The 21,081-nt window shown below is 42.2% G+C and overlaps 1 protein-coding gene across 2 annotated transcripts in view; it reads right to left on the reverse strand.

Annotated features, from left to right (window-relative positions):
* Positions 1 to 1,113: 1,113 nt before the first annotated feature.
* GREM2 (gremlin 2, DAN family BMP antagonist) overlaps positions 1,114 to 21,081 on the reverse strand; it is a 37,613-nt gene continuing 17,645 nt past the window's right edge. For both annotated transcript variants that reach the window (XM_057414517.1, XM_057414518.1), the window contains exon 2: positions 1,114 to 4,010. In XM_057414517.1, the coding sequence (XP_057270500.1) occupies positions 3,503 to 4,009 (507 nt within the window). In that variant the 5' untranslated portion in view covers position 4,010 and the 3' untranslated portion in view covers positions 1,114 to 3,502. The remainder of the gene's footprint in view (positions 4,011 to 21,081) is intronic.

A 21,081-nucleotide genomic window follows, 5' to 3' on the forward strand; every position in this document is an offset into this window, starting at 1 on the left:
TTTTAATTATAGTCTATGCCTCTGGTATGGTGGTTCAGCAGGCACACAGCATGAGGCTGGGAGAGCTGGAGCTGGAGCCTACGCTGTGTCACAGAAGAGGTTTGGATGGGTTCTTGGCAATGAAGCTACCTGCGAAGCAGGAGAGGGACTTAGAGGTGTTGCTTGAGCTCCTTTTGAGCTGACTGGCATGGGCACTTTCAAGTTCTGAGCACCTGATCCAGTAATTCTCAAAACCAACAGCCACAAAAAAAAAAACAAAAACAAACCCCCTAAAACCAAAAAAACCCCAAAGCCAAACACGGACATAAAACCCCCAAAACAGACCAACAAAAAAGAAAACCAACAAGTTGCCAAACTCATTAAATTGCTGAACTGTGAGCAGACTTGGGGAAGAGAGCAAAAGGCTCCTGTAGGCAATAGTTACAGCGACATAAAGGATAAAACCCTCCCATGCTAGTTGTGGTCTAGGCCCTCCTGCTTCTTTCAAGACCCATATGGAGGCTCATCCTGCTGTGTGAACAAACTACCTCTCCCCAGTGAAATCTGCCTTCAAGGTTATTTTGCAACTATCTTTCCCTGGGTTGGAAAGAAAAACAAAGGAAAAAAAACCCCAAACACTACCGCCCTGCCTTTGGTGAGGCGCACACTGCACTCATCCAAGAGATGAGAGCAACCATTAAAGCTCACCTGTATCTTCAGATTTACTCCCCCCCACCCCACGAGTAGTTTGATGCCTGTTACATAAGGATCTTGTCATATTTTAAGCAAACCCACTTTGGTCAGGGTAATAGTTGCTTCTCTTATCAGGAATCATGCCAGCAGCTCAGCCAGTGATGGAGCTTTGGTCGTCTTCTCGTCAGTTAACCAAAAACCAGAATTTGTGCATGCAGAATCAACTCCAGAATCAAGATTAGCGCAGTTTAGTTTTCCCTCTTGCCTTGCAGGTACTTTTGAGGGGAGTAGGGGATAAGGAAAGAACTAGCTGGGTACTCCCAAGCTGTCAGGCTGAGACGTCATTTACCTGTTTCTGGTAGGGTCAAAAGGAAGTTGGTGTAGATACTGCTTAGAGACCAGTTGGACACAAGGTGTTGAAGCAAAGCCCATACACCTGGATGCCATATAACCCTAAAGTAGCTTTATTAATCTATAATTTAATAGTAGACCTATAAAATAATTACATTATACTTAAAGCATTTCTTCATTTTTTTTTTGTTTTCACTTACTTACTTATAAAACAAGAATTAAATACAGTTTTAACCATTACAAGCTCAACTCAGTTTTTACATAAACAAACACAGCTCCTAGAAGGAGCTTTAAGCTGCAGCATATTCATATTGCAAACTGGTGAAAACCCCAGGCAGGGCATAGCTTAAAGGTAAAGGTTCTTGCACATTTTTCTTAACTGAAGTTACTAGGGTGCGTTTCTCTCTAGAGTCCAAAATGTCTGACTTTTAATTTCAATTTATTTATTTCAAGTGGAGACTGAGATCCCTGGAGTCTTAGTAGACTTCAGCTATTGCCGCCTTCCCCCCATCCTTAACACTTAAGCCTAAACAGAATGGTGCCCATTTGGTGGCTGGTACAACACTGGCAGTGCAACAGCAGCAGCCTCTAAGGCAATCCCTGCATGAGGAGTCTCCCTGTGCACTTCTGACACGCTGAAAGATCACAGCAGAAAAGCTATGGCTGTTCATGTAATAGGGCTAACAGATCTGCTCAACCTCATCCTGCCCATGCCAATCCCCATAAACCGCTTGGTAAGCTCTGGTGGAGCTCAGTCCTGAAAGCCTCTTAGAGCAGCTTGTCTCACATAATAGAGACCTGTGGCGCTGAGCCCTTAGCTGGTGACAGTGCTAAACACATTAACCCCTTCAAGCGGCTACGTGTGAAGAGGCTGGAGAGAAAGAGCTCCCACAGCAAGCTGGTTTCACTAGCTGCAGATGCCGAGCTGTGAGACATGCATCAGGGAGTCAGCATGTCATTTTTAATTTGTAAGCTTCAGACAATTGAGCACGCACAGGCTTTGGTTTGGGAGAAGGAGCTGGTTTGTTTTCAGGCACAGGATTTTAATGCAGCTGGGACTAATACAGATCATATCTGTAACAAATGGGATAAACGGGACATGCTAAACTCCATCAACTGAATAACAACATGGCATGATTTAAAATGAACTTCAAGCATTCACCAACACTGATTGTGTAGGACTGAAAAACTGAGTGGACCACCAGTACTGTTGCAATTACAACTTGCTCTCTCCCTGCTCCTACAGCTGTGACCCATTCCAGCACCACTGACTGATGGATTTGTCCTTTAACACTAGCACATTAACATGATTTCCAATCATGGGAGAGACACCACTCCCAAAACCTGATGACACTGATGTAGCTTTTGTATTCAGTCCAGCAATGACCAAGTTTTGTCTTTTGTGCGACAGTGCTTTTATACCTTAAGGGAAACAACGTTCCTTTAAGTGTTCTCAGCTCCTCTCCCACTACCCTCCCACCTTCCTCGGTCTACGCAGGCATAAATAAAGGTCATAAATGGATGTCCTTTTTGGAGTAAGGGACACACCTATATCTAGCACACAAAACCCTACTGAAAGCCTAGTTAAACTATGCCCATTTTAAGCTAGGCAGCTGACCTAGCATCCGAGTCTCTTTGTCAACATATTTTAATTTCTGGCATATTCTGCCACAAGCAAAATATACATGGCTAGGTCTGTAATACTTTAAACAGCTGTTTACCCATAGCTAGGTTACAAAATAAACACTGCTGCAGAGACCATGTGTTCAATATACTCTAACCACAACAGCATCAGAACCCACCCTCAGTCTGCTCTGTGGTTGCAGTGGCTGACCCAGCTCCTCACCCTCTTCCCCTCGCTTCTTATCATCTGCTATTCAGACAACAAGCCGGAAATGTCTGTCATTGCACATTTAAAGTTGTCTTAACGAGATGAGCCTCATCGAAGAGTCTCGCTTGCTTTTCGCACGTTACTCTCCCCCATCTGCATCCCCCAGTCCTGGGCAGAATCCCAGTATTTCAAGTGGGAGCAGCAAGCTCCAGACCAAAGCGTGGGAAAGGTGTTCTTATCTTTTGGAGGGGACTGGAGTGTAGGGCAGAGGGCTTTACTCCACACAGTGGAAACATGTGATGCCAGATTCAGCCAACTGGTCACTTTTAGATGATCAATCCCAGCTTCTGGGAGCCTGCTCCACTCCAGAAGGTCCAACTGCCAGATGATATTGGAAATACAATGAAACTTGATGGTGAAGTGCCTAACAGAGCCCATTAAAAAGCGCTATTCCAGTAGGCAAGCAACAAGGAGCCTTTCCTTGCTGGAGAGATGCCTCCTGAAGGAAAACAAAACACAAAAAAAAAAAAAAAAAAAGAAAGGAAAAGAAGAAATAAACCAACAAAAGGGCCAGTCTGCTCCGGGGAAGGTGAGAGGCAGCAGTAAATCTGATCGGGGCAAGAGCAAGCAGTAGCTACACGCCCGCTCTCACAGTTTGCCCGAGTTGTTAAGATTCACAGACATGCACCGGCACTGCTTGACCTTCTGAATTTTCTTGAGTCGAAAAGGTGGGTCCAGCTCCGGGCACTCCAGCTGCACAGTCGAAGAGGTGACCTTGTGTGGCTTGCAGAAAGCACAGGACTGGAAGGACTCCTCCTCCTTTTTCACGTGCCGGGGTATGTAGAAGGAGTTGCACTGCCCATAGCAAAAGCGGTTGATGATGGTGCGGCTTATGCAGCCCTCCTCACTGACAGTCTGCCGCAGGGGCTGCGTCTTGCACCAGTCGCTCTTGAGGTACTTCCTTTCGGTGACCACCAGGGCCTCCTGGCTGGAGGCCAACACCTCCTTGTTCAGCTGCTGCCTCCGCTCGGAGTGGTTGCTGCTGCTGTCTTTGTAAGGGGAGGGAATGGCGCCCGCAGGACGGTTTTTCCTGGTGTCTGTTACTCGAACCAGTGCTGCCACCAGAAAAACGGATAAGGCGAATTTCCAAATCATCCTGCAACAGTAACACAAGTAGCTGTTAGGGGAGACGCGTTTTCAAACCACAGAGCTGCAACGGAGTTGAACTTTGCGCGCACTTACAGGAGAAGCGGAGATTTTACCGCCTTTGTAATCCCACCACTTTTCCTGGGAGATTAGCGCTATTCTAGCGTGATTATTTATCATGGAGATGCCAGGCCCTGTGGAAAGTCACACCGCCCCCCCCCCCCCCCCCCCCCCCCCCCCCCCCCAAGCTTTCCAACTACTTGCTTTTCCCCCATGGGGACACTGCTGCTTTGATCACTGAAGCAGTGATTTTACAGAGGCTTCAACCAGAAAGGTTCCCTCCTACTCTCTGAAATCCTAGGCCAAACAGCTGGGCAAACTCCTGGCTAGCGAAGGCTCAGGAGACTCCTGCCAATACTGTGACGGCTGATTTGAGGACAGCGGGGGAAAGGGGAAGGGAATACCAGGTTACACAAGGTGAATTCCCATCTCCCTGTTCAGCCCGAGTCCCTGCCCGGCCTCGTTCTACACAGAAGTAACGAGAGGTGTCCAAAAGCCTGTTCTTATTGTTTTAAATTGTTTCTGAAGTTTCTTAGGGCTTTCATGGCACTTACAGGATTGCGTTTGTTGTCTTTGTGGGAGGCTGAAAACTTGATGGATTTATTCTTGCAGTAAGAGGAAATGCTTAAGCACAACTTTGAGGACTTCATTACTGCAACACCCCTTAGGCATATGGTTTGAGAAGGTTTGTAAACAGGACAGAATTCAATATTTATTTTAGATGTTAAGGAATAGGGTAAAGCACAAGCCAGTTGCTAAGCTAAAATAGTCAGCCAGTTGGCAAAAATATGTTTTCCTATGGTTGTCTATTAGGATTTCTTGTTCTGTGGAGCATCTCTTACCAAGCTCTTGGATTTCCATCAACTATTTGTCCAATTCATTTTAGTAACGTGTCTCGATGCTCTTCTAGGATATCAGAGTAAACGTACTAAATTTCCTCATGAAGTCAATGCTCACCAGTGAACTGCCACAACTCATTCGACAGCTCATTTCACACCATTCTCCCTGGGAAGGAAAACAGAGGGGTGCTGGGGTGCCGGAAGTGGGTGCAGCCCAGAAACTTACCATCTGAAGGCAAGAACACTTCAGGTCTTTTTAAAAGTGCTCTGTTCACCTTTGTTTTTAATGGACTGTATTTGTATAATAGCACACAGATGACAGACTCACCCTCTCTTCCCAGTAAAGCTTCAAATCCTACCAAGTAATGATTTTTTTTTTCCCTTTAAAGAGATGCCAAGACAAAAAAATACCATCACAATGATAAATACAGACACGTCTAACATTATAGACACTTGAAATGCTGCATAAATACTCCTAACATGAAAACATGCTATTTCCCAAAAAGGACAACAGCAATAACAAATCATTCTCACCTAAAAAAGCAGACCAAAAGTATTTAACCCCTGTGGAGATAAAGAGAAGGAACTACTTGGCAGACAAGGTGAGATAACATCCATTTAGGTGATTGTCTCAAGTTTACAAGATCTCAGTGTCAGACTCTGACTAAATTTCTAAGGGTAGAAACTTGAAGTGCTGAAGGAAAGTGCTAATCCTACAGCCCTGAAAGGAGGGTGTTGTGATGCACAGTTACATTTCAACAGAAACAGCTTTAAATGGAAGCCAGTATTTCTAAATCCCAAATAAGGTCATTCATCTGCCCACTGACACCCTCTGTAGCCATGGGTACTTTAAGTCAGTGTCCTATTTTCACACTGCTCAGCATTCAGCACACAAGTCCAGAAGTTTTGTCCAGAGTCTTTAAATGAAGCAAGACTAGACTTGGCTTTGCTCGCAGGTATTGTCGCCAAGACCACTGGATGTCAACCCACACAGCCAGGCCAAAACCTAATCAGGTAATTAGTTTCAGTTGAATATAGTGTTCCACGCTTCCTTTCAAACTGTTCTCATGTTATTCTGCACTGATGGCTGCATTTCAGTAGTAGATAAAACAACTGAACCCCAGCGCTTTGTGTTTTATATAGAAAGGGGAGGAAAAAACTCAGGAGTTACAAGCCTGCACCTTTCAGAGAAAGACAGAGGTGAACTGTCCACAAGATGCCTTATGCCAACATCCCTCACACATACTCTTCTATTCTTCTCTTGAAACACAAGCCCACAAAGCAATTGTGATAACTCCTTCAGGAGGGAATTTGGTCCTTTTCAGCAGGGATATGGCTGCTCCAGTCTTCTCTGATCTTGGCTGGAAAGAGGATGGTTCAGGTCCAGAAGCACATCAGAAGGAGACACAGAGTCTTTTCCCCAACCATTCCCCTTTTCTTTAGGAAACCCTGTCTTATCACATCTGCCCTTTCTCATCTCAAAATGCAAGTTGAAACCATTTCCCTTTCGTGTCAAGGATGGGATCAAGTACAAAATCCTATGTAGGAATTCAGGAAAGCTGACAGAGAGCTAACAAACAGCTCTAAGTCTACAATACAGAGAAATATTACAGTAGCTTTCTAATTACTGAAATAGTTTTATGTAGGCATGAAGAGCCATTCAACAAAGTAAGTAGGATTTATTCAGTAAGTCTATGTTTATAACTAATAAAGCATTGTTAATCAAAGCCACTATTGTAATGTTATAAACCAAATGCTGCAGTACACATTAGCAAGTACTTTTACAGGCAGGTAGCAACGCACCACCTATTTCTGTCATTGATCCTTATCAAATCTGGACTTTAAAATATTTACATAACAGGTTAATAATCTGTTTTACACTAGCAGGTCAAACGTGCATTCTGTCAGATCATGGAATTTCTAATCACAGGGTTGCCCCTTACTAGCCTGCAAATCACCCCTTTCTAAGCCCTGGCACACAGATCCCCTATTCAAGCAAGTAAGGGTGCAAACAAGGTCACCTGGTGCCAACAACATGCCAAGGACTACATATATTTTCAGTGCTCACATGCAAAGAGAAGAGGAACCTAAGTATTCTTAGAGAAACAGAGCATTTTGGTAAACTCAGTCTGAATGCAAAGCAACATGGGGAATGTTGCCTGTCTGAAGACAGAGTGAGACGAGAAATGTACTGGTGAAGAATCTGGCTTCTGGCAAGAACAGGGCAGTTCTGACCTGCTTAGATGTCACAGAATTGAACAGCATGTGGCTGAGACCAAGTAAGAAAGAACTGTCTCAAGAGACCAATGACTCTAAAACTTGCACAAATTCCAGCCTGGGACCACCATTCCTGCTGCATGGGGGACTCACAATGGCAGAGGCGGTGGGGGCTCCCATGTGAAAGTTTCCAGCTTCTTCAAGCACTGTTTCCAGCTGCTGCCATGTCTCGCCACCGCTTTTTTTCCAGTGCATGACTGGGAAACTTAACTAGATGCCAAACAAGGCCCAGCTGCAATTACATTTCACATGCTAAGCTTTTATCTCTTTGAGATAACAAAATCAGCATCAAGTATGAGTTCATAAACTCATCAAACCCATCATGCTGGAGCTGGGATATCAGGTACCTAAAGGACAGTAAAAACTCCTTCGCCAAGGAGGCAATATCCAGCTCTGCAACCTGGTGAGGTCGGGGCACTCAGCTGGGAGGGGAAGACCCAGGATCACTGCGTCTGCCCTTAGCTTTATTTCTTCTTTGTATCCAGTTACTGTGTAACATAAAATATCTACCAAGGCAGGCTCCCTCTTGCATACCGACCTTCTGGCCCTATAACTCACGCATTCTTGAAAGCAATCCAGCTCCGGAGCAGGACAGGCAGTAGCGTAACCCCCAAAATAGCCTATAGTTTCGTGGTTAGGGCACTTCTCTGGGAATTGGAGTATTGGATTTGACCTCAGAATTCACATGCATCATTTCTGGAGAAGTTCCCCAGTGCACATTGTCAGTGCTACGGTCTAAAAGACAGGTCACAAGGTAACAGTAGCTCTCATCTGTGCTGAGTGACTGCTTCACTGTTTCCTCTGGTTTTCAAAGGCATGCCCAGTTTCTCATCTCAAGATGTAGTTTCTTACTAAGAATTCCTGTTCGTAGATCAGACTATTTCAGGGTTGCAGGTGGACAGAAATAGAGAGGGATGTAACTGGAAGATTGCAGTGATTTTTTATGTTAGCTGCTCAGGCAATCAGCAGGTGTGAGCCCCATTTGTTTGTTTTAACATGCAACACCTACAAAACACTCTGCATTATCAGCATTCCTGGAAGCATCCAACGCTGATACTGCTATGACACAATCACCTCCTCTTCACCAGGCCTGCCTGGGAAAGGTTCAGAAAAAAAGCCACAGCCAACGGTATAAGGAAATCCCCGAAACCTGCAAAACCTTTCTTACGAGGGAACTTGAAGGCCTACCTGCTTAGTCACAGGATGGATTCACCCTGTAAATACATGTGGAAGAAGATTTAGTACTATTAACCTGTCCTATGCCCATAAAAAGCACCATAAAAGCCAAGGCTGGGAAGATGGCAATCAAATTCAGAGATGCTTTACTTTTTGAAAACTGAGTTTAATGAACAGCTGAAGAGTTTGCCTTAGAAAATGGTTTCTCTGTGACTACCAGCAAAAGGCAGACATCATAAACCACATTAAATCGGGTACAGTTCTGTGGCACGGTACATACAGCGATACATTCGACCGTGTACATCACTTTATTCCAGCTTCCATCCTGCAAAATTCATAGACATGAGAGCTCTCCTTTAGGATCAGCTATTCAGCTGACTGTGAGAATCCCTGCTAACAAAATCTCTTTTACCTCCCATTTACTTTCACAAGTCAAAAAACAATCTGTATAAACCAGCCCTATGTATATTAATGTAAGAACATGGTGTACATGGTTAGTTCTCAGCATTTAAGATGGGACACAAGAAGTGTTCCTTGAAGACAAGCCAGGCAGTAACTTTTCAAAGAACTAAAACTTGGCTCTAGTAACAGATGTGGGAAGCCAGGAAATATCAGATTCTCTACCAGGAAGCCAAAAATGCTATTTATTTAATTTATTAATGGCTAGGCATGATTTTAATGGTACAGTGTTCACATAAAGACTACACAAATCAGGCATCTTTGTGCAAGGGAGGTATTTGGTGCTAACTTATCCCTTTTCAGTATAGTTTGGAAACTGTTTCTCCAGTGTCTCAATAACACCAGCAATAACTGAAGACTGTACTGTATCTTTCTTTTTGTGGAGCCATGGTCCTCTTAGTAAATCATTCCATCATTAAGATTCTCATTACTAAATTGCCAAGACTGAGGCCAGAGATAACAACTAAACATGTAGGAGGCAGGGGGAAACTAAACTTAAAAAACCTCAGAAAACCCAGTACTGCAGCTAGAATGTATTATTCAGATATTCAGATACAAAATCTCTGCATTTTAGCAATAATGAAGAGTTACCATGTACTAGGAAGACTAAAAATCCCTTTTTAAAACCACTGCACGCAACACCAGAGGGAATAATTGCTTAAAAAACAATAATTAATGACATTACAAGCAGAATTTTTTCCATTCTTGCCCTCTAAGAACCTTCTATAGTGATCTGAGAGAAAGCTATTTAGTTGCATCACAGCCCTAGCAGTTGGTTGTAGAGGGAGAAAACTTCAGACTTAATAAACTCCTTGCACCCTTGCTGGCTGGCTTGGATGGAGATCCTTCCTTCCCTCTCTCTTGCTCCAAAACCCTTCTCCCATAGAGGCGCAAGCATGTCCGCAGGGAACATCACAAAGCTTTAACGGAGACAGGAAAGGTCTGCTTGCAGGGTGGATGCCTCGGGACCCCCACTGTCCTCTCCCGGCTCTTGTTCTGATTTTGAAATGGGAAAGTGGGGCTGGGTTTCACCCACCCCACACTCTTCAGGAAAAGAAGCATTTCTGCATCCTGAAGTTCTCCTTGTCAAGACAGTTCCTGAAGACACTAAATCTAAAATATTGAAAAACAGAGTACATCACTGACAAAACCAAAGTACATAGAACAAAGACACTGGTGGCAATAGTCTATGCTAAGATAAAGCTAGTTGTAAGCAACTCAGAGGATGTTGCTTCATACTAATTTCAGCTCTCACTACAGATTTTTTGCAATCCAGAGCTTTATCTTGAATTTCCCCTGAAAAAGTTGGGTGTTTAGAAGAATTCCTGGTCCGTGCACAAAAAATATAAGAGGAATCAAGGACCTGACCAATTACTCCTGTCATATTCAGTTATGCGTAATGTATCAGATAGATATGGTATTTTTTGGACAGGAGCAATTAAAAAGAAAACTCACCCTTGGCACTGAAACTAACAGCTCAAGTGTTGGGGTTTTCCTTCATTTTGCCCTCTATCTTCCTTATCTACCTTTTACTGCCTTCAGAAACTCATGTTTGTAACTACTGAACCATTCCTTCTTTCAGGAACTTCAGACAAGCTCATTTGAAACAGGTTTGAATGCAGACACTCACTTCATCAGACTTAAGAGATCACATTACTCCACTGCTCCTCTTTGCACTGACATCCTGCCAGGAAGTATATCGATTTAAATATTGTATTACTGATCTATTATATTAGGCTCTCCACAGGCTGAATCCTTCTTACCTTGCATAGCTTCCAAACCTGTTCTTCACTTTATTTTTTTAAGTAGTATTAGTATTGGAGGAACTGAGAGAAGGTTTTCATTTTTTAAAGCCAGGACAAGGAGTTTGTGAGAAGAACCACTGAAGAATTCAATAGCTGAGATATCAGGTTTTATCTATTATATCCAAGATATGAACTAGATTTCCAGAAGACTAGAGAGGGGTTGAGAGGGAGGGAACTGGTGAAGCCAGCCATGGAATTTTTCTTTGAGATACATTCACTAACACTTATATCCGTTAAATATCATTAAATAAATGCCATTGCTTCTCAAAAAACACATATACATATAACAAAGGCAATACTCGACTAGAAGAAAATAGTGAAGGAAACCATGCTCCAAATTTGGGGTTTTATTTTTTAAAGGCTGAATGTTAGCCAGGCAGTGCAGTGAAGCAAGACACTATCAACTTCACACTGCTATGTGTTTATCAATGGCAAAAAATTCAATTCAACAACTCTGTCAGCGTTTGTCATTTTAACACAGGAAAACTAAAACAAAGAGGAGGAAGAAAATCTGCAAGAAATGTAACAGCTAAGTAATCCTACAGGAGCTCTGGTAATGCAGCAATGCCATTTTTAGGAGAACGTGAATATACAGAACTTCAATTGAATACTGCAACAGGTAACTGGACAAAGGCTTTTTGGAATATTGTTATGATTAAAACTCCTAATTTCTGTCGCAATTTCAGTTTCAGGAACTTGTGGTTTTAGAGCCAACCACAGACAAATGTCTGCCTGGTGAGCACATGTGAACTGTCCCAAGCAGAGTGAGATGTCCTACTCAGAAGTGTCTGGGTAGTCATCAGAACTGGCAGCACATGCAACACCAGGGAAAAAGGGGGAGTGGGAGGAGGGAAAGAAAACCACAAAATAAAAACAGATTTCTGCTTGCTGTCCGTGAGGTTGATTTTCTTTCTCCCAACCTGGTTTTGGAGAATGCTACAGTCAGGGGGTGGGGGAACAAACACGGAGAACAGCTTTCTGGAAAAGACTGAAAGTTAGTCTTCTCTGAACCTAAAAAATGTCTCTTTGCAAGAGTGAGCCAGGACATGGTTCTCCTTCTCAGGGCTCCTCAGCTTTTCACCATGGGATAAAGCACCCCAAATAGGCAACTCAGTTCTGTCTACACATGAACCATTTGTCCAGCAAGCGATAATAGTCTACATCTAACTTTTTTCTCCTGTGCAGGAGGCAGCTGGTACAATCCTATTTGGCAGCGTTCCATTCAGGAGAAAACAGCAGACTTCTGCCCTTGGGAAACTAAAAACTAAATCAGAAGGGAAGCGGTGGCTTGAGCAAATGTCTTTATTTGTGACCATCCCTCAGTCTGTTGGAAAGGAAGACAATCAATACAAGAATGCGGAAAGTTCAGTGTTTAAATACAATAGCTCATTTCATTGCTTCCTCACTGGAGAATCGATACTACAAAAGACTATTTTGCAATGAGTAGTCTCCATTATATTTTTGTTGCTTGCACGACAACAGAACATAGAAATCCTATCCAAGACTAGTGCCTGACTAAGCAACACAACTTCAAATGTTCGTAGACTAACTTGGTGAGCAACATATGGTGGGACTAGCACTGAGCACAAAGGGGAAGTGAGTTATTGGAGGTCAGAAATTAAATGAGAATGAATCATTTCCATGTCTTTCAATTGCACTGCATGGCACCAATGTTCTTTTCGCTGATCAATCAGATTTGTTACCCTTAGGCAAGCTTTTCTCTAAAATCATTATACTTTTGTATACAAAAATTGTTCTGTATGAAATTTTCCAATCCAGTTTCTATGAGTTTTGATAGAAGAGAAATGGAGTTATGAACTTTATTGCCCTGTAGCCTCAAACAATGCACTATTTCCAGAGCACGCAGCTCATTTTCTATGAGAAAAGACATTAGCCTTTAAAATACATGCACCACTCCCAGAAGAGGGCATCTGGATGAGCTCTGTTCTGGAAAAAAACTGAGGCCTGTATATTAAAGCATCATAGAAGTGCTCAAAAGAATTTCTGCTTGCTTCTCTTAATGGCTAGAAAAATGCCATTACTTCTAAAAATCAATAGGTGGCATATAATCTTGTATATGAAAAACATTAGATTAATCAACAGAAAAGTAACATTTCAATTTTCCAGGTATTCTGGGAAGTTCAGACTCTTGTATTCTTTCAAGCTCTCTATTCAAAATGCTATCCTCAAATACTACATTATGACTCTTAAAGTAGTCATATTCCTATCTGAAACATCTAAAATGTTATTAATGGTCTAGTGTTTATATTTTCATTGTTTGTAAGCCAATATCCTATTTATAGAGCTGAAACACAGACGGTTCAAATAAGAATTGCTCTTATCTCAATATCCTACAGGCTAGTCTTTATATTAGGTAGTATGCAAATTGCAAATTCCCATACACACAAAATTTCAGCTATGTATTCCACAATTTTCCAAAATGCTGCAGCTGTATTTTCAGAAAGTTGTCCTAAAAATTGAATAGATTTATTGCTTGAAGAATTTTTAATTTACATTTATGTCTGCTTAAATCCGCTTGACAAAATATCAGCCTTCCTGACTAACACTTAGAACAGTTCTGGGGACAGAGCGCAGAAGACCTGTACTAATGAGCAAGTAAAACAAGTATTAAGCCCATTCAGCCTGTTAGCCACACAAACATATAACTAAGTGCCTTACCAGAACTATCTGTTTCACAGAAAAGCATCTTTCCCCTCAGTGAGGCCAAATACAGGGAATCCTCTCATCCTTTTTTGCCTTTTCTTTGGTTAATAAGCAACATCCAATTACATATCTGACAGCTCCTCATAGTTTACATTGTTTTAATCCACTGACCAGATTTCAAATAAGTTGGGCAGCAAGGCGGTTTTGAAACTCCTGTTGCATTATGCTGTGTTTTCTCCTAGGGTATACAGGAAGGCATGAAAAATATTTCAGGGAAGGAAAAGGGGGGGACCACAAGTCAAAGTCCTGTGGTATCCAGCTTGGTACCACAGGAGGCGTGAATAGTAAAGATGCCGTTTAGGGTTACTGTGGACTGGCACACGGAATACATCCGTAGAAAACCAGAGTCCACGAGCTCTAATGTTCATGTGTAGTACAAGACACCTCGAAACAATAGCGGGTCACCTCAAAGTTTTTAAAGCATTCTCTTGCTCAGGGTGTAAACTGGCCCAACAGTTAAAACAATTACTTGCATTATGTGTAGCTGGAAGCCAGGCAGGAACAAGTCACTGCTGCACACCATGCATGATGTTACCCATAGACTGATCCTGTAATACTCTGTATCTCCCTTTGTTCACGAACTTGCTTGGAGAGTTACAAGATGTTTTCTTGTTTCCCTAAGAACACCAGGCTTCTGCTTGTCTTACTTCTGCAGTGACTTCTAGAGGATTAACTAATGGCCCATCAGAACCCCTGATTAATTACTTTTGTTTCACATGTTTAACTCAGCTGTGGGCTTGGCTCTGAAAGGAAGCCTGTTCATTAGAGGTCTCATATGAGAAAATTCAGGTATGCAACTGAAATGCAATTCAAACCTGTGGGGGCTGAGAAGCATAGCAATCACATGCTCTGATGGTTGGTTGTATATGTGCATGTGCAAGCCTGTAAACAAATATACCATCTGGAGTTCAAAACCTTCAGAGTTACATGGCTTCTTGGCTACCCTAGCACATGCATCAGTTGATGTCTTGATGCAAGTTCTTCAGTTTGGAAGTACTCTGCCCCTCATTTTCAAGCTTTTTTTGTACGATAAAAAAAAATATTATTATTTATTTAACTACACATCTATGGTATTTCCAAATTGACAGTAATGTTTATGACTGTCATAGCTGTCAGCTGGGACAAAATAAACCCCAGCAGCTTAACAACTGTCAAAAGTACAGAACTTATGAGGTGTTACAAAGTCAGGATACAAATAAAATTGTACTTAGATATGCACTATCAGCATAAAAATGTGAAATACCTTAACATTTCAATACCACTTTCTAGATGTACTGGAAAATGCATAGCACACAGAATGAATGGACAAGCTACAGTTTACTCACTGTTATCGGCGGTGTGTGTCACAACAAGAAGATGAATTTTAAGTTAAATGCTGCAGGATGACCTGTACAACAGGAAATTTCACATCCAAGTACTGGAAACTTACTCCATCCCTCCCATTTCACACTGATGGCAACACGTGGCTGTCCCACATCTATGTTCTTGTGGCTTTGATTCATGCTCTACTCAGTGATTCTCCCTCCGTCATTGCCCAAATAATGTGAATATTTGCTCTGTCTGTATTCTGGTTTACAGACTTGGCCCATTATTGAATATGAAGGCTGTAATTCAATCATAGAAGGATCTGTTGCCATGCATAAACTGGGATTTTAAGTTTTATGACTTGGGCTTTGCAGAGCAGCCGTCTTTCTACTCACCTCCCCCTCTCCTTGTCCATGACTGAATTATAGTTCTGTCTCTAATTGAAGCCTAGTATTATTCTATTTCACTTCTGCTGAGAGGAAGACCAGAGCTATCATTCTGAACACACACCAAGCCACAGGAGCCTGGATGAGGTACTCTAATGACAGGTCCTCCTACACAGCACATTTGCAGTCTTTCTGCTAATTAATTTGATTTCCTTTGTCTAGACTAACATAATACAGCAAGTTATGCTCATTTAAAGGAGGATTGTTAGGCTTTCGGTTCACTCCAAATGAGGAAGAAAGAAGAGTCAATAGACTGGAATCCAGGGGAGTCTGACTTTGTCCTTGACTACACCACTGCTTGTTTTTCACTTGACCAAGACTTTGTCTCCAGGAGAACCCAAAACAGCACTATCATCACAGGAGAGCCTATAATCAAAATCAGATATCGTTGGTATGTGCATGGCAAAGAAGTGGCAGCTACACAGAAGGGTTCTGCCTACGATGCACTGCAGTCCACAGCTTTCCTCCTGGCAATCACTTGGCATTTACTGTTCACAGCTCCTGACATCCTCAGAGGGCTGAACAAACATGTAATTAAAAACATACACAAGTGGTTTTCTTCAGAGTCCCTTCACAGAACGAAAGAAATTTCGGTAGTGTGCTACTGGACTAGTAAATCAGAGGCAAAGCTAGTAATGGGAGTTACACGTAACACATAACTATTTGGAAGGAGAGTTTTGATGCTGATTGAAACTGTGGAGCTGGAGAGAGTCTCAGAGCTGAGCTGTCAGTCAAAGACAAGACATGGGAAATGGAGTGATGCATAATAAAGAGATGAACCAACTTGGGATTTGAAAGTTCAGCCTTCTAAGGCAGGTGGTCAGATCCAGTTTTAGTACCCAGAAAGAAACGTAACAAAGCTTCCCACATTATACAGGTGCACAGTGGAGGCAATGATACCACACTTTTCTTAATAACAGCAGGGAAGATCTTTCCTACAACAGAAGAAGAAGGGAGGAAGCCTACAGAGGCAATCACTAGCCAGAGCTTGCCTTCTGTAGGCAATTTCAGGATCATTGCTAGCCTGGTAACCTCAGTTGCTTGCTTTGATCAAGACTTATGAAAACTATTATTCCCACTGTGTGGAGAAACAAAACAAAAGATTCAACTTTGAACCCTTGGGGCCAGCTACTACAGTTCATGTAGCACACTGGTCTTCTATGGGTCAAGGATATTCACAGCTCTATGGGATTTTTTCATGCTTGTATTTTGAAAGGAGGCTCAGTAAAGAATTTTGCTTAGCAAAACAAGACTATGCATCCTCTTTTGCCTTACTTAGTCTCAGAACAACAGCTTTTGCTTTGAGTGATTATTTCAGCTTCCATAATTTTTCTCCAGCACAAAACTGAAGAGAAGCTCCACACAGATCAGATCAGTCATTTGGGCAGCATAAGAACATGGGTAATGTCAGAGTGTCATAGAATAGTAATCAGGAAAATCACTACAAAAAATGCACCTGGAAGAAAGACAAAGCTAAAAGTAGCTCACCTGTTGAAAAAATCTGTTAACTTGGCAAAACCCATTTTTCTTAGAGGACCCTAAGAAGCTCCTAATTAGCACAAAGAATGAAGAATACTAATTGCCACTTGGCAAAACTCTTCTCATTAAAAACACAGGGCACATTTGTGGGTTTTTTTTTTCTTCCTGCCCTCAAAATCCAACTCCTGTTTTACGACAGAAATGACATAAAAGGCTACATCAGAGCAAAAGCACAGTTTTATATCTACATGTTTGTTCTAAGGCCGAAGGGGAGAACTCTTAGCTTAACTAAAAGGAAAAAAGGAGTGAGAATTAAATCATTAAACTGTATGGTTTAAACAGAATACACAATGGTACTGCAGACTTTAACAAGGAAAGGAAGCAAGGGAGGAGAATCTGAATTAATAGAAACAGGCCTAAGAAGGCAAGCTACTGAGTGGATTTACAGCATAACAGTACAGAAGACAAAGAGCTCATCTACATAGCATAGTTCTAACTGTGATCCTCTCTATGACTCTTCTCCACCCCTGTCAAAAAAATATTATTTAAAGCTGCTTGCCAAATGCATGGCAAAGCATCTAACAGAAACCAGAGATGAGATTTAGAGACACTTTAGAAATAGGTGACAGGGACATACATGTCACTTGAATCAATGGGAGCAATCCAGAAAACTGTTCCCACACCTACAAGGCCTCCAGTTTCATTTTGGACTGCACCACTGCTTACGCGGTTACACAGAGGTGCCTCTGTAGGGTGCTGAGATGTATGACTGGGTAGGTGGCAATGCTGTCTGCTGCCACTCACACAGAAGGCAGACAAAGCCTGTGAGTCACTCAGCAGCTCCACAACTGTCCCGCTTTATCATACATGTTTCACATGCACCCAACCAACACCACTGAGTAGAAGATGAACAGCATCTGGATTACTACTGGTCATCCAAAATTTAGCCAATGGGACATGTTACTTATCTTTCTTGTAACCAGCTTAGCACCAAGATCTTCCCCATTAATGAAATATGCTCAGAGTTTCAGTACTCACATGAACTGGAAATAATCTGACTCACGTTCGCCTATAATCGGGAAAAAAAAACAAGAAAAAAACCCCAAAACACCACTAAAAACTGTAGAAAAGGCTAGTAGGAAAGTAGAAAGCACAGAAGCATAACCCGTTCTTTCTATTAAAGCTGGGGTATTAAATATGGAACAAACACAAAATTTCTGGAATTATAATACTATAATTATAATTATTATTATAATTATAATACTATAGCCAACTTTATTTTTCTGTGATTAGGCTTTGTGATATGGAGCTGAGGTCCTCAATTTTATCATCCTCCCCAACACATTAAGAAAGCCATTTGTTTTAGGTCTTTTTAATCCAAATGAAAATAACCACAGACCAAAAGACTTAAAACCTATGCCTTTTTCTCTCTGTTTTACGTTTCTGATAAGAATATTGCAGGATTTGTGTCCAAATATATATTTCAGGTATATATACTCACTGTAGAACAGTGCAACTCCACTTTCAGGTAAACTAACAGCATAGAGAAAACCCTGTATCTGACCTTGAGAAATAAGCAAAACAGCAATTAATGTCAGCTGGATGTATTTCTGATTTCAAGCCATGCTCCTCTGAGATAAGCTTAAATCATCTCATGCTGTCACCCAGTCCAGGGTGCAGTTTGATTCACTTAAACTGTGAGCTGCGGTCCCCCTGTTCCTGGCCCCCAGCGGCATCACCTTTCCCCCACCCAGCACACAAACGTGTGCACACACCAGCACGCGCACACACACTCTCCCTGGTCCCTCTGTGCCAGTACTAACAACCAAGCAGCCACACAGTCAGCAAGACAAGCCTGCTGATCCAGCCAAAAAGGTATTCTTTCTGTTTCGCCGGCCAGCTTTCCAGCTGCAGGATCAGTAGTGCCGCCAGGGCCCCCGTGCCAGCCTACAGGCAGGCTGCCTTCAACCAGCTGCGAAGCCGCACCCTGATACTCCTTCCAAACCGGGGCCTGGGAACGCTGTCACCCAATTTACCTGTTTCAGGGTGGAGGAGGCTAATGTAACTGGGAGGGTGTGGCTGATAAAGGTGGCGTTGACTGACAGGCTTGCATGCTTTTGGTTCCTGTATAAGATGCATGGTCCTTGTATCATATGGCTTGGTGTCAGGACTAGTCTGACTAGTCTACCACTAGACTACCACGGTGAAAATCTAGAACGTGATGGTGCCCAAGGGCATTGAAGATGTTTGTACCAGCTGGCACATGAAATAGACCCTATGGGACATGCATACACCCCCGCAGTGGCTACTGGAAGCCAGGTGGGAGATGTGGGGTATTCCAACAGGTACCAGCCACATCTATTGAGGCAAACAACTCTGCCAGAACCATATTTTGCTCTAAAGACACAAGGACTTGATTTTTTTGAAGGGTCTCAAACATTACAGCTCTTACTTATGTGTACATTTCCAAAAGAGGTATGCACCATTTATCTCAAGTCCTCAATGGATATCGGGTACTTAAAAAGAGGAACTTTTATCTTATCTAGAAAATGTGCTCTGCAACTGTAGTGCAAAACTGAATATTAAACATGGAAAAAGAAGCATGTACTCTAACTGCTGCATCCTACTATCTGACTTTTGAGAGTCTTGCCTTGTAAGTGCAAAGGTTTCTTCCACCAAGTCTTTGGGGTTTCGAGTGATTAAACACCACCACAGTTAAACTGCCCAGGAATAACCTACATGATATATGAAGCACTGATGCCTTCTTTATCTGTTAGTAATATAGCCGCCTCATCCTCCCTTTCCTAACACCTACCCTTGTGGGATCCTCCACACCTGATGCAGAACCTAGCACTGGTGGCAAGGTGGCTCTTCTTCCTTTTTGTGAAGATGCTATGTATCCATGCAATTAGTGCATTGCAAAATTGAGCAAACCTGAATTTAAGGGCAAGCCAACAAACAAGTAAAATGGTATGGTAATAGACATTAGAAGAAATAGTTTCTTGTTCTCTTTCCAGGTAACAGATGAGCCAAAAATGCTCATGAGACAGAATCAATCTGCTGGCTAATAATCTGGGGGAAAAAAACCAAACAATCCATCAGCAGTTATAATGCCATTTGAGTACAAATATTTGTCCAACCTCCCTTTCAGAATAGAGCTCCAGAACTGTAACAAAAGTTGGTCTCTTCTTCTGACTATTGAATTCATATAGATTTTTGCCCTCATTAGGCAAAAGCATAAGTTGTTCATGCACACAACATGGCAAGAAACGGAGTGATGATGTTAATACATGAACGAGAAAAACAGGAGACAAGTTTTTAGGAGCATTAATTCAGCAGAAGTCTGAAACAGCATTTTACCACCAGTCAGAGTCTAAGGTAAAGCCTCCAATACCAAAGAACACCAGCTTGTAGCTCTACTGCGCAGTCAAAGGGTACAAACACCACAGTGACTCTCCATCCAAATGGCACATCCATATGCACAGAACCTGTGCATTAAGATTCTCCCTTGTGACTGAAGGCAGCTTCATTCTCCAAAAGCCCAGAGGATTTTGAGAATCATGTGGAGTAATGTTTTCCACTTAATTACAGCTGCATGCATGCTTAAATGTAATACACTTAGTCGTCAACAGTCAAGACTAAGCTCTCATACAGGTATGAGCTCACACCATTTTAGTAATTAGGGCTCTGATTAAGAGAGGACAGCTGTCCCGGGTTCAGTTTAAACCACGACAACAGCTTTAAACAAACGCTGCATAAGTTCAGCAAATACTTAACTGGCTTCCTGTATTCAGGTCCAAAAACCTGTTGAAGCTACTAGACCTTAGAAGAAAAGCATGATAATGTACCCTGCATAGTAGCACGTCAAAACCAACAGGGTACACACCCTACCCACTTGTAATTAAAATTAAGAGATGGAAATTGTATCAAGGTTGGATAAGTTAAGTTTGCAGTTCGGATCAGATGGCACTCACACAAGCAAAGCTGTCTGCTATGTCAACTTTGTAGCCCTTATTTTTAATAATAAACTGCCTCAAGTTTTATTTATTCCTCTAAAAGGAAGCCTCAGGCTCTGTACTTCACTGGCAGCTTCTTGTTAAGTCAGCTTCCACACATACACCCCAGAAATTGTATATTGTTTCTATGTGCGCTGATGTTTCTCACAGTGGTGGTCACAGTAATTCATCTGTCCCAACATGTCCCATGGTAGAACAAGAGACTCCTCAGCACCTGGAAATATGAGGAAAAACCCCAAAAGAAGCTAACCCAACCTATGCGCAACTCTCAAAAAAAGACCCCCATCAGATCTATGCCCACCACACTTTGTTAATGATACACTGGGGACAATCAAGGTTCTGGTTTTGGAGACTTGAAAACAAGGCTACACAAATACAGAATGGAAAGTGGTAGCTTATGAGCCAGTTCTGGACACCACGCTTCAGAAAAGCCATGAAGATTTGCAGAGGGGAGACAAGGAAGGAAAACTAGAATATTTATATACACAGAAATGA

The sequence above is a fragment of the Pezoporus wallicus genome, unplaced genomic scaffold (assembly GCF_028554395.1).
Source record: "Pezoporus wallicus isolate ANWC-B61680 ecotype Strahan unplaced genomic scaffold, APGP_CSIRO_Pwel_v1 contig_8042, whole genome shotgun sequence".
Classification (NCBI taxonomy): Eukaryota; Metazoa; Chordata; class Aves; order Psittaciformes; family Psittacidae; genus Pezoporus; species Pezoporus wallicus.